The following is a 14,968-nucleotide window of genomic DNA, read 5'->3' on the forward strand; positions in this document are numbered from 1 at the left end:
AAATCGTAAAAACATATAAACTAATCTTGATCTGTCTTTTTCACTTTCCTGTATTTAGCCTTGAATTGCTACCTGATTGTTTTGACAGGAGTCATCCACATTACTATTACATGTGTTAGTCTTCATTAATTTAATTTTTTAACTTTCTCTCATTGATCGCATCAGTTAAATACCCAAAATTATTTCATTAGAATTTATTTACAGTAAAATTCGTGTTTCCATTATTCAACCACTGCTTATTTAGTTAAGGGACTGAGAACATGAATTCGGCTGTGATAATAAAGTGCGACATATGTCATTTTTGTAACTTTTCAGGGGAGCCAAAAAAACGGAAAGAAGTTTGTTGGCAGTGGTCGCTCTCAAGGATGAGGCTAATGGGGATAAAGGAAACATATTCTAAACCACTTTTCATGCTCCTTTCAGTGTATAAATTATATTCAAGTATTCCGAACAAATTCGAAATTACTACGTTTTATGGCGTATGTCTCCATTTCCTTGACAAAAAAGGAGGCAAATGCCAGTTATTGCTCCATAAGATAATCCTTTTTTGTCATTCTGAGTTAGAACAAGACCTGATAAAAAAGATACATGCGCCACTTAGAGGCTTATATTTCTTTGCATCTTCTTAATGGTACAAGATAGGCCCATGCAAGGCCGTATCCAGGTTGGGGGGAGGGTTAGGGGGTTTGAATCCCCCCCTAAATGTTTGTCTGAATCGTAAGAACGTAACAAAAATGGATATAAACAAATTTTGTATGCGCTTTTTAAGGTTTTTCGTGTGTAAGCCCCCCCCCGAAGAAAAATCCTTGTGTGAAACACCCCCCCCCCCCAAGTAAAAATCCTGGATACGGCCCTGGGTCCATGGGTCCATCAAACATACATAGCTCATTTTCGACCAAAATGACATGTGTCGCACTTTTAATTATCACAGCCGAATTATTCTGGGAATTTCTTCCTTAAAATTGTAGTACATATCTCTTCAGGATTCTTTCAAATAATAGTTTCTTGTAGTGCAAGTTAACCTTACAACTTCTATAAGGGTTCTTCGTAATAACAAGTTATAAGGATTATCCATCCTATAAATGTGCATCAAGATGTGCATCATGATGCAAGACTTGTGCATAAGAATGCCCTAACTTCGGACGGCAGATTTTGCCTTGACTTAGTTTCACACCTTCCTCTCCTTTATTATTTTCCTTAATATTAGATATAAGACAGCCAGAAGTGGCCACACCTTTCTCTTCTTCCGCATCAGTGGCCATTCTGGACTTGTAGCCAGGTATTACTTCAGCATTAAGATGAATAAGAAAAATACAACAGCGTTTTGACGTTTCTAGCACTATTCGCCTTGCTCACGTTATTAATCTAACAAAACTTTTCGAAAAAAGAAATTTTTCAAGGAAAATAAAGAGCTATAAAACCTAAGATGAGCAGAAACAAAGTCAAACGTAACTAGATTTTTTCTTCTTCTGAACAAGTAGCCATTCTTAACCTGTAGCCAGGTATTCCTCCAATATTAAGACGAATAAGAAAATTAAAACGATTTTCTACTTTAACGTTATCAAATAAAAAGAAAAAATCAAACGAAAGCAAAGCGCAACATTAAAACTTAAAACCAACAGAAATTCGTTTAAGAGTGGGGCAGTCCCAAAAAATGCGCTTTAATTCGCTATTTAATGTCTGCAACGCATCTTTATAACGAAATCACACTATTCCTTAAGCGGGTTACTAATGTTGAGTGATAAATATAGACTAACAAGGAAATAGAAATTCTGGAGAGACAAATTATTATAAATTAGGTAAATATAGATAGATTTAAAGAAGAGGTAAATATAGACAAATGCGATCTTGAACCTAATTGGTTCTTAAGCGTGAAAATTTAAGCCAGTAAAAAGGGCGAAAACAGCTTATTTGTTGTTTTTTTCTCTCAGTTGGAAACCTGTTATACAGCCTGCTTAAACTAATATTTTTTGAATGTATTAAAAATGTTTTTCAATATAAGGGAAAATAATAGACCCCGTGGAGTAAAACAAGGAAATTTGCTACTCTCAGTTAGAAACCTGTAGTACAGCCTGCTTAAACTAATATTTTCAAAGCTATTAAAAACTTTTTTTCAACAAAAGCGAAAATAATAGACCCTGTGTATTAACACAGGGAAATTTGCTACTCTCGGTTCAAAACCTGAAATACAGCCTGCTTAAACTAACATTTTTAAAACTATTAAAAATAGCTGTTTCAATATATGGGGAAGTATTAGACCCTATGGAATAACAAATGAAAATCTCACGTTTTTCTGCATTCAATTGTTTAATCCTTTCAACTGTTGCCCTTTGTTCTTTATTGTATTTGTATATGTCTTCTAGGTATTCCTGCAGCCCATTTTTGTCCTTAGTGAGGGCTTCACATTCTGGCGCTAAGCCCGATTGTTGCTGTAAAATAAAAACATATTTTATTTATAAGAATAGGATTGGGAGTACTCGCTAGAAAATAAGAATGGAACAAAGAAGCATAAAGGTAGCATCAGCAAATTAAACATAAAAGTTTGTAAAAGCGCAATAAGTTCTAACTTATAGCAAAAGTTCAATCATCCTATAGCAGACACTACTTATCCTATAGCAGAAGCTAGCATCAACAAGGTAAGTAAAAATACATATTGAAGCACAATGATCCCTAACTTACAACAAAAGTATAATCCTTCCGCAGCTAAACCTATTCATCCCAAAGCAGGGTCTAATCATCCTATAGCAGAAGCTTGCATTTGTATAGTTCATTCCTCGGCATTTCTCTTTTCGTACCATATGTTACCAAACACAATTTCAACTAAAGTAATCCATAACTTTTTTCAAATATATTAAGGTAAGATGAAATCGTTTATTAAATATCCGATTTGATTCAAAATATCAACTCTATCTTTTTTTTCTTTCTTATTAAAGTAAACAAAATGAGAAAAGGATAGAAAAGGGTGAAGTAATCCAAACAAGACGAGAAATCGATTTATTCTTCCATAAATGAGAATATTCTAACTTATAAGAATACAATTACGAGTAGGCGTTAGAATAAATATAGAAATAAGTGGCATAAAGCTAAGATCAACGAGGTAAGCAAAAATACGGGTAAGGCCACAATAGGTCCTAACTTACAACATAAGCTTAATCATCATATAGCAGACGCAAATCATCCTATAGTAGGAGCTACTCATCCTACAGGATCGACAAGGTAAAAATAAATACGTGAAGAAGCAAAAAAAAGCCCAAACTTACAACAAAAGTACAATCATTCTATAGCAGAAGCCATTCATCCTATAGCAGGAGCTAATCATCCTATAACCAAAGCTTGCCTGACTAAAGTCAACATAAATACGCGTTAAAGCATTGTAAGTCCTAACTTACAACAAAAGTATGATCATCCTATAGCAGATGCTATTCATCCTATAGCAGGAGATTGCATGAACAAGGTAAACATACTGTGTAAAAGCACAATAAGTCAATACGTGCGACAAAGGTGTAATCATCCAATAGGAGAAGTTAGTAAGTGAGCAACGGAAAATAAAAAAATGACATAGAAACAGTCAGTTGTATATGAAATTGACCAAAAAGGAATTAAAGAAATAAAAGCAATGAGTTTTCAAATGAAAGGAAAGAGCAACGTAACAACTTACAATAAACAACAACTTTGCTGCCCTCCCCTTTTTTTGAAGACATTCAAATTTGCAAAAAAGCGATAATTTTAGGGTTAGCTCTTTTTATCACAATATTTCGAGAATAAATAGGCTTATATAGGTGAACTGTATTTAGTATATCAATGTTTTTACTTTTAAGTTTATACTTCCAAATACACCCTACCCACAGTTGGAGTCTAATAATATAAGGTCTTGGTTTGCAATGTAAAAAAGCATGTAAAATTATAATTCGTAACCTGTAACTTCAGACGATCATCCTTGATTTTTGCCAATTCTTCCTTTTTACTCCGAACGTTATTGAGGGAAGACTCGAATGATTCTTGAGAAACACCAACTCCATCTAAAAGAAAAACATATTAATTGAAGGCTCAGCAAGTCTGTGTATTTGAAACAGTAGAAACTGGCAGTTTACCTTCCAGTTTTGTCCCTCTCCCCTTCCTCTAACTCTGCCTCTCCCTCCTCTAGCTCTGTCTCTCCTTCCTCTAACTCCGCCCCTCCTTTCTCTAACTCTGCCTCTCCTTTCTCTAACTCTGACTCTCCTTCCTCTAACTCTGTCTCTCCTTCCTCTAACTCTGACTCTCCTTCCCCGACTTCTGTCTCTCCTTCCTCTAACACTGCCTCTCCTTCCTCTAGCTGTCTCCCCTTCCTCTAGCTTTGTGTCTCTGTCCCCGTACTCTATTTCTCCTTGCTTTAACTCTGTCTCCCATTCCTCTAACTCTGCCTCTCCTTCCTCTAAATATGTCTCTCTTTCCTCTAACTCTGCCTTTTCTTCCTCTGACTCTGCCTCTCCTTCTTCTAACTCTGTCCCCTCCATCTTCTAAACTCTCTCACTCCTTGGTCTAACACTCTTTCTCCTTCTATGAACCCTGTCTCTCTTTCCTCTAACTCTCTTTCTCCATCTTCTCATTCTATCTCTCTTTCGTCTAACTTTGCCTCTCCTTCCTCTGACTCTACCTCTCCTTCCTCTAACTCTGTCTCTCTTGCCACTAAAGCTGTCCTTCCTTGCTCTAACTCTGGCTCTCCTTCCTCTGACTTTGCCTCTCCTTCCTCGAACTCTGTCTCTTCATTTTCTACCTCTATCGCTCCATGCTCTAGCTCTCGTTCCCCTTCCTCTAACCCTGTCTCTCTTTACTAACTCTCTTTCTCCATCCTCTCACTCTATCTCTCCTTCCTCTAACCTGTCTCTCCATCCTCTAACTCTGTTTTCAGTCTAGCTTTTTTAACGCACGATTCAAAATTCCTCAAATTTAATCAATCTTGAGTTTCATTTAATCGTCCTTACTTAGATTGAGTCCTTAACAGTGGAGGTTTGCTGAGTTTAATAAATTGTAATGAATATTCTTCGGGATTTTAATTCAAATCTTTATCTATTACTACATAGCTTTTTTCTTTTGTTTTCCTTTTAAATTAAATTTCGAAGATCTTTTATTTCTGACACAACAAAATTACATAAGCATTGCCCCTGAAAAGAATTTCAAAAACATTACCCCTTGGATAAACCGAACTGGTTATAGAGTTTGAACTACTTTAAAACCGATTTTATTTCCATAAATAGAAGAAGAAAAAATAAGAAAAGAGAGGGAGAGTGAAAGAGATAATTAACATATTATTTTTTATAAAAATACAAATTTTTTTTCATAAAAATTATTTTTATAAAATTCAAGTTAAAACGCTGCATTTCTTGAATGTAAATCTAGCAGTAGTAGTAAATTAGATCCCCACATTCAATATAGTCTACATCCAACTGTAAATTGGATACCCATATTCAGCATCATTTTCATCACCACCACGATTTGTACAGCTGTCTTTCCCACCTTCACTTACATCTTGACGAAAAGCATCGTTATGTATAACAAGATATACCTAAAAAAAATTACCTTGCTGCAAAGCATTCCTTTACCTATCCACGAAATTTTGGGCTTTCCCCGAAATTTTCCTGAAGAAAATTTGCTTCTCCAACATCTCCCCGAGAACTAAAGTTAACAAATGATTTGTATTTCATATTAACTTTTGTTTACCTAAGAACCTTAATTTTTAGGGAGATTTTGTAGAACCAAATTTTCTTTCGGAGATATTCGGGGAATCCCGGAAGCACTGATGTCCAGCAAGATCATTTATTATTTATGAATTGTTTGTCTCAGTTTTCAAAATAAAACTTAAATGATTAAGTAAAATTGTTCAGGATTTCCCTAAAGTATTCCTGAAGAATATGTGGTTCTCCAACATCTCCCCAAGAAGCAACATTAACAAAAATTAATGGTTTTAATTTCGTATTAACTGTTTACTTTAATTTTCAGGGGGATTTTGTGGAACCAAATTTTATGTGGAAGATATTTGGGGAATCCCGGAAGCACTGGTGTGCAGCAAGATCATTTTATTATTTATGAATTGCTTATCCCCAATTTACAAAACAAAAGTTAAATGATTTAACATAAACTTTTTTTTTGCATCATCTCAGTAAACAGACCTAAAATTTCAAATTGTATTTTCGAATAGCCAAACCTAAAATATTACAACTAGTAATTTATATTTGTGTTCTGATCCCAATTTTTTTCTTGATTTTGCAGTATGGCCATACTCGGGATTGCATTCCAATTGTTTCAAGTCGTTACGGAGTGAAGGAGGGGGAAGGGGCTAACGACTATGAAGATTTCCCATTTTAGTTACAGCAGCGAAATGAAAAAAGGGATAAAGATCCATCAGAACCCTTTCTGGCACACAGGGCCACGAATCAACGTTTCAGTTGCAGGCTCTTTTTTACAGGGACAAGTGGCAACCTTGTCTCCCGACCCTGCCGTGGCGATCATCGATCCCTGAGCCCCGTATTGCCAAGCACATCAATCCGCTGTGCTACCACAAGCTACAGCAGTTAAGTGCGTATTTTAAAATAATTTTCCATGGTTCCGGTAAGGAGGGGGGATACCAGAGCCTCCTTTTCCCCGAAAGTTTTCAAGCTATTCAGGAATATTCAGCTATTCAGCCAACGGCATCTTTTTTTACTTTTTACTGTCCAGTTTTGCAGACTTCTTTGTTTTAAAATCATTAGAATCATTTACTTCAAAAAAGCTTTCATATTCTTTGATAAAAAAAATCACAAACTAAGTTGCGCTGAGAAGAAATAAAGCTTTAACATTAGGGCCTTTTATTAAGAGTGGTGAAGTCCTGTTTCGTAAGCTGATTCGGGAGAGACCAGCTGAGATACGGGAAGGGAATTTAGCAAGAGCTTCTCTCAAAGTAGATCTGCATAGCCCTACCTTACCACAACTTACCATTGCTATCGCTACAATTACAACAGAAGAAAGTAGTACGTTGAGTGACATACCCAGGGAAAGCCTTACCTTACCACAACAATCGCTACATACGACTTAAAAAGACGTTCCGCGATCGACTTACTCAGGAAAAGCTTTACCTTACCACAACTTACCAAAACTAGCGCTACAACTATAACAGAAGAAAGCTGTTAGTTGAGCGACTTACCCAGGAAAAGGATCCACTCATTATATTCAGCATCAAAATTTTCTTGTCCTTTCATCCAGGGAGCATATAAAGACCTCACCTTCTCTTGAAAACTCTACAAAACAATAAAATACAACCATTAGTAATAATCATCTGAATATGAAACAAAACTAAGTACTTTCCTTTATAATATAAATTATATATAAAATATACATAAATAATATTATATATATTTAACCTAAATTATATACAAAATATAACATATCAAATTCTGTCTGATATTCAGTATTGCGTGGTTGAGTCAGACGTAGCTAAATTCAATAAAAATTCAGTAGTTAACTACAGTGAAGGATGACTAATTATATTACTTCGATGAAGCTGGTTAAACCGAACTTCAAGTCCTCTATCCAATTTTTCCCCCTTTCCGTAGAATTATTTTTCCTGATTGGTTAGTCCTTCTCACATGGTTGCAATTTTTCTATTACTGATTGATAGAAGTTTTGGCTTAGTTCAGTTTTTGTCCTGATCGTTGTTTGGCAATTAAAAGTGAGTTTCTATCTTAATATGCGAGTGATTGTTCCTTAACTTAAGGTAGGTTGGCAAAGTTTGTCCAAGCTGATAGCTTCAGCTTGGTAGAAGATATTTCCCAGAGAGTGGGGCAATATCCGAGTATTGTTTTCCGTAATCGGATATATGGCCGGGCAGTTTTAGACGACTTCAATTAAAAGTAAGGAGTAGCATTAAAACTTAAAACAAACAGAAATTATTCCGTATATAAGGGGGGTTGTCCCCTCCTCAATACCTCGGTCTTAACGCAAAAGTTTTTATACATTTAAAAAAGCTTATTATTGTTCTAATTAACCGACCCATGTTTTCCGGGAATCCTTCTTAAAGAATTCGGGCGAAAAGTCAAACTTTAGCATGAAGAGCGAGGTATTAAGGAGGAGGCAACCCCCTTATATACGTAATAATTTCTGTTCTTTTTAATTTTTAATGCTGCTCCTTGCTTTCAGTTGAAAAACTTGTTTTTTATTTGATTTCTGACCGTATTTTAAATAATGCCCGAAAATCAGGCTCCCGCTCCACGGAAACATCCTCTAGACCCAGTGGTTCTCAAACTGTGGTACGCGTACCCCTTGGAGTAAGCAAAAACTTTTAGGGGGTACGCGGCCGGCCAACAAAAAATAAAACAATCCTTTAACTCTAGGACTGGCAATTTTATTTATGCTTTAGCTATAGTTTACTTAGAACCGGTATCTTAGAAGGGGTACCTAAAATGTTTTAAGTTAAAAAAGGGTACATTGTCAAACCATTGTTCTAAACAACTCAATCCCAGGTGAAAATTTACCCCGGGCAGTTACCATTAACATCTCCACATTTGAAATTGAGTCGGCAAAGAGAAGGTATGACAAATGAAAAAAAAATCGCGCAAGAATCCTGGCAAATTCCCCCAGTGCAAAATATGCCCTGAAAAGTTCACCCACCGGAAACTTTATTCTCCATGGAAAATTCTCCCCGTAGAATATTCCCCAGCAGAAAATTCACCCCCCCCTATCACATGAAAAATTAAGGCATACTTCCCAATAACAAATACTTTACGTAAATAATGGCCAAATTTCATAGTTTCAAGACCTTCCTTCAGGGGCTTTGAGGGGTCAGGTTATCTCTTAAGGCATGGTTGTTGGATCCCTCAACTATGTTGGAAAAAAGCTACCTCAATATTTTGATCGAGCTGCTTTGGCGAAAAAATGGGGCGTGGAAAAAGGCCTAGCTGCCCTCCACTCTTTTTGATCGCTTAAAAAGAGCACTAGAACTTCTAATTTCCGCTCGAATGAGCCCTCTCCTGATATTCTAGGACCACTGGTTCAATACGGTCAACCCTGGGAAAAATTAATAAATAAATACTCATCTGTGATGTTCTTTAGGAAAAAATTGCAAAATCCTACATTTCTGAAGATTGGACCTTGAAACTTCTACAGTAGGGTTCTCTGATACGCAGAGCCTGATGGTGTAATTATCATTAGGATTCGTGGCTTTTCGGGGATGTTTCTCCCTTTTCTGAAACTCAGGCAAACTTTCTCAGGCTCATAGTCTTGGAAAGGTAAAACTGAACTTAATGAATCTTGCATATTTTGAATCAACTTAATAAATCAATTCTTTTGATATACCAATTGATATCAAAATTCGGTTTTTTAGAGTTTCGGTTACTATTTAGCCACGTCCCTTCGTACTTACAGTTCATGACCACGAACTGTTTGATAAAGCAGGGACTTTCTTCACAGGGGCCCTAACAGCGTCGTACGGTAATAACAGTCAACTAACAATAGTAAACAAGAACAGCATATTCAGCATCATATACCCCCTCCTCCCCCACGAGGCTATATGGCTAGGAATACAAGGCTTATGAAAAAATTAAACAAAATTCGTCCTTAAAGTAAAAATTAAAGAAAGTTTGTCAGGGAAGCAATTGTTGGCCCCTAGATAAGGCATCTAGAAAGGAATCTAAAAAAACCCAGCAATAATACTTTTGAAACACGCATTTGAGCCTCTCAGATGTCGGGTCAATTAAGACCAACTTTTCAAACATTAAAGGACAATGTTTTAGGTCAAAGTACTTAAAAGACACTACTAACATGATACCCAATACTTCCAATCTGGTTATTATTTTTTTTTACCAATTTTCTGTACTTACAATTTCTGGTTATTTTCGGTGCTTTTCTATACCAATTTATGTACTTAACATTATTTTTAGTTCGTTTCTTTTTCGTTGCACTATATTTATTTATTTATCTGCGTTTTGCTTTGGCGTGTGTTGTACATTACCAAGAAATACTAGATCCTATGGCTATACAATATGGTTTAAGTGGCCAATTTGACTAAGTGCGTACTAGAATGTACTTGCGAATAGTCTCCTTTCTTCGGAATTTTTCAATTGAATTTTGCCATTATGTTCATCCCTTCACACAAAATCCTACGACATTTAGAAGTCTTACGTGAGACCTTACGTCAATCTAACCGTAAGATGGTACGAAACTAAGGCCGTATCCAGGGGGGGGGGTACCCGGTTTAAACCCCCCTCCCCCGAAATTTTTGACCGAGTCGAAAATTAGTCTAAAAATACCTGTAAAGACGAAAATACCTGTAAGGACGGGAAAAAATCGGGTAAACCCCCCCCCCCGAACAAAAATCCTGGATCCGCTCTTGAACGAAACACAAGAGCATTGAGAAACAAAATAGAGCAAATTTCAACTTTGGTTTTAATTCTTCATAGTCAACGCAAAACAAAAATTTTACGACAATATGATATTTGATATTCAAATTTAGCCATATACCTTATTACAGTTTAAAATTTGCTTTGCATACCTAAGAACTTGCATACCTACAATAATGCGTATTTAGTTTGCATAATTGTGCTTCTTTTTATTTCACCTTGGGTATGGTTTTCCTTGTATTTTTTGGGTTTCATTTTATTGCTTTGTTTTAGTTCCTCTAAGTTCACGTAGTTCTGGTTCCTGCTTAGTTTTAATTTTATTTCATTTCTTTTTATTTCACCTTGGGTATAGTTTTCCTTGTACTTTTTGGGTTTTATTTTATTGCTTTGTTCTAGTTCCTCTAAGTTTACGTAGTTCTTGTTCCTGCTTAGTTTTAATTTTATTTCATATCTTTTTATTTCACCTTGGGTACAGTTTTCCTTGTACTTTTTGGGTTTTATTTTATTGCTTTGTTTTAGTTCTTCTAGGTTCACGTAGTTCTTGTTCCTGCTTAGTTTTAAATTAATTTCATTTCTTTTTATTTCAGTTTGGGTATAGTTTTCCTTGTACTTTTTGGGTTTTATTTTTTTGCTTTGTTTTAGTTCCTCTTAGTTCACGTAGTTCTTGTTCCTGCTTAGTTTTAACTTCATTCCGTTTCTTTTTATTTCACCTTGGGTTAGTTTCCTTGTACTCTTTGGATTTTATTTTTTTGCTTTGTTTCAGTTCCTCTAAGTTCACGCAGTTCTTGTTCTTGCTTAGTTTTAATTTCTAAATTTCTTTGTCATCTGCTCTGAGGACGTCTTGTTGGTTATACAAACCAAACCCCCCATGTGTTTCTCTTCAATGCATTTTCTAAACTATAATATTTTTTAATGCAAATTCTAAACTATAAATTCTATATCTGCAAAATCAAGAAATATATTTAATCTCATTCAATTTTAAACAACTTTGTGTTAGTTACTTAAAACCGATCAGCGTACACTCCCTTTCAAAAGACCGTATTCCTAGAATAAGTTTCTGAAGCAATCTAAAAGGGCAACAGAAAGAAAGAACACCCCCGACAGGAATCGAATTTTTTAGATTTTTTAGATTTAGAAACTCAATTTTTTAGATTTTCTGCTATTGTAAACTGGCGTTGTGTGATATACCACAAATACCGCAGCCCGAACTTTTCTGAAAGATAATATTTCTTGAACCTCCTTTGAGAAGTATTTTGGCTATTTCGTATGGCAAAAACATTGCCAGGACGAGAAGCTTGTTACTATCCACTAGAACGAAATATTGCTAATTTGGGGAGCATTTTTGGAATTAAATTTCTTTGTCGTTTGCTCTGAAGACGTCTTGTTGGTTATACAAACCAAACCCCGCATGTGTTTCTCTTCAATGCATTCCACTGGTCTTAGGACCATGTTTATAGTTCTTTTCATTATTTTTCTTTAAAATTTGAAATTAAGATAAGATGTTCAAAATATACATACGATCCAATAAATATAATAAAAAAACACATATAGCGGCTTTTTTTTTTTTTTTTTTTTTTTTTTTTTTTAAATCCCACCTCCTCTCCTCTCCTCTCAGTGGCACTAACATTAAAAAAAAAGCCGCTTTTGCGGCTTTTGGGACGTCAAAAATCAGTAGTACTAAATTAACAGTCCGATGGACGGTTCAAAACTCATATTCATGGTTAAGATACGGAAAAGATACGGGTACGGATTTTGATACAGAAAATCATCTTTCGAGATATACGATCCTGTTAAGAGACTTAACAGAATCCCTGTGTTTCTTACATTCCTGTTCGTTTTTTCCTTCAAATCCCCACCTTCACTTGTATCTTGACGATAAAGTATCATTGTGTACAGAAGAAAAATTTTTGCCTTCCTGTACATAGGTCCTTCCACTATCCCCGAATTTTTCCGAAGTTCCACAAAGTTTCCCCGAAGAAATTCGGTTCTCCTAGATCCCCTCCCACCAAAAAAAATAACTGTTATGTTATTTATAACCCCAAAGTTAAGAGACTAAACTGAATCCCTGGCTTCTCCGTCTCCCCCTTGCCTTTACCATCGACCTCCTCACATTCCCTTGCATTTTGACATTAGAACAGTGTTTCGTAGAGCAGAAGGTTATGATCCCGAAAGTTAAGAGACAAAACTGAATACATGGCTTCCCCGTCTCCCCCTTGCCATTGCCATCGACCTCCTCACCTTCCCTTGCATTTTGACATTAGAATAGTGTTTCGTAGAGCAGAAGGTTAAGATCCCGAAAGTTACGAGACTAAAGTGAGTCCCTGATTTTCCACCTTCCCCTTGCCTTTACCATAGTCCTCCTCACCATCCCTTGCATTTTGACATTAGAATAGTGTTTCGTAGAGCAGAAGGTTAAGATCCCGAAAGTTAAGAGACTAAAGTGAGTCCCTGGTTTTCCATCTTCCCAACCTCCCCTTACCTTCACTTCACACCTCCCCACCTCCACTTTTGTCTTAACGATAAAATAGCGTAGTAGGAAGCAGAAATAAAATTACCTTCATATACGCCAGTAATTTCACTATTCCTGAGTCTTTCAGAGTTTCCCTGAATTTCCCCAAAAGAAAATAAGGTTCTCCTAAATCTCCCCAAAAACCAATGTTAGCAAAAATTAACGATTTGTATTTCATGTTAATTTTTGTGTATTTACAAACCTTAATTCTAGGGGAGCATAAAATTAATATCGCTAGTACAAAAATAAGTAAAGTAAAAAGTTAAATTAATAAACAACTGAAAATAAATGAAAAAAAATAGCAAAAATAAACAAGAACTAAGTATATAAATAACTAAAATACACAAAGAATACTATTTTTTTGGGGGGGGGGGATTTGGAACCCCCCAGGAATTTGGGGATAGCGGAAGCAGTTTTGCGACGGCAAACATAAATAATACTAAATCAGTAGCCAAATTAAAAAGATACGGATAGGGATTTAGATACAGAGAACTATCTTTTGAAATATATATATCATGAAAATAAGAGACTAAACAGGACCTGAGACATCAGCTATGACCGTAAGCGTAAGCTACGACTGTAAGCGATCAGTAAACGTTTGTAAGATAAATTTCCCATGGTCTGTCACAATCCCATGGATAGGGATTTAGATACAGAGAACTATCTTTTGAAATATATATCCTTTAGTTAAGAGACTAAACTGGACCTGAGACATCAGCTACGACTGTAAGCGATCAGTGAACATTTGTAAGATAAATTTCCCATGGTCTGTCCCTATCCCACGGATGGGGATTTAGATACAGAGAACTATCTTTTGAAATATATATATCCTTAATTTAAGAGACTAAACTGGACCTGAGACATCAGCTACGACCGTAAGCGTAAGCTACGACTGTAAGCGATCAGTGAACATTTGTAAGATAAATTTCCCATGGTCAGTATGATAACTTTCAAATAAAAGTTGAGGGTAATAAACGAAACTAAAAATCAATCAAATTAGGATCAAAGTTGCAATGTGGGAAAATGGCTCATTTTAAACCCTTTAGCAACTGCCAAAACATATTAGGCCGATTCACAAAATCCACCCTAGTTCAATTATTCATTTTCGATTATTTTGGGGTATTCGGCATACTTTAGAAACTCCTCCTTATATTACTCTAAGAGACCCCTCCTAACAAAATTATGTCATAGCCCCGTCCTGAAAAAATACCTTTTCAGTGTTTTTGACCACTCCTCTTTCTTTTTGGAGAAACCTTCAATTCGTTCGCTCATCCTAGTGGTCAGACTTATTTCTAAGTATCAGTACTTGGAAAATGTGAAAACAAAATCATTTTATTTATAATATTTAACTGTCCTTATCGGTCCCCACTGGATTCGGAGTTATTGCCAAGAAGATGCGTTTCGGAAATGCCAATTTTTGAGATTTTATTGCTTTTCAATTCCCGAGCGAGCAGGACTTTTGATCTAGGGAAGTTTAGCCACAAAACATTTCAGGCGGCAATTCAAAGACCACCTTGGTCAATTAGGTTTAGTCGTTGTTAGAACTCGGTCCATAGATAGGCAGGGGTCAATAATCAGAGGGGGGTAAAGTATCCATATTAGTTATGGTGACTAAATCGAAGCCACGAAAACCATACATTAAACTGAATTGAATTTTATTAACAACCCGTCTAACAATCAACAAGAAAAATGGAGCACAAACAAGAAAAACAAAAAGAAAGAAAAACAATTACAGTCACTACCAACACAGGTAATACTGCTACAACTGCTAACAATTCACTACAATAAGGCACCTGAGAACAACAGAAAAGCGCATGCTCCTCCACTATCCCAATCTATTCAAAGATTCACTCTCTTCCCCATCCCAAAAAGTTGGCTAAAATGTTGCCAACATAAAGTTGGCAACATTTTGAAGGATGAAAGAAAAGCATACATAAGGTGTGAAGATTATTGACAATCAATTTACTTACCCTTCTGACGTAAGAAACAACGTCATCATCTGATGTTTGATCTGGAAGAGGCTCTACCAAATCAGTGAGCCAGGCAAATAAAGCAATAAACTGCCCCGCAGAATGAAGAGCCCCAACTGAAAAAAGTAATCATAAAATTAATA

General features: G+C 35.9%; 1 protein-coding gene across 1 annotated transcript in view; it reads right to left on the reverse strand.

Moving 5' to 3' along the window:
* Nucleotides 1–14,968, reverse strand: part of LOC148944075 (uncharacterized) — an 81,364-nt gene that overhangs the window by 13,644 nt on the left and 52,752 nt on the right. Inside the window, exons 5-8 of the mRNA XM_089100201.1 lie at nt 14,826–14,941; nt 7,157–7,250; nt 3,916–4,019; nt 2,288–2,429 (exon numbers count right to left, since the gene is read on the reverse strand). Of these exons, the coding sequence (XP_088956327.1) occupies nt 2,288–2,429; nt 3,916–4,019; nt 7,157–7,250; nt 14,826–14,941 (456 nt within the window). The remainder of the gene's footprint in view (nt 1–2,287; nt 2,430–3,915; nt 4,020–7,156; nt 7,251–14,825; nt 14,942–14,968) is intronic.

Source organism: Artemia sp. Qi Xiang Cuo, chromosome 14, assembly GCF_049724085.1.
Source record: "Artemia sp. Qi Xiang Cuo chromosome 14, ASM4972408v1, whole genome shotgun sequence".
NCBI classification, from domain to species: domain Eukaryota; kingdom Metazoa; phylum Arthropoda; class Branchiopoda; order Anostraca; family Artemiidae; genus Artemia; species Artemia sp. Qi Xiang Cuo.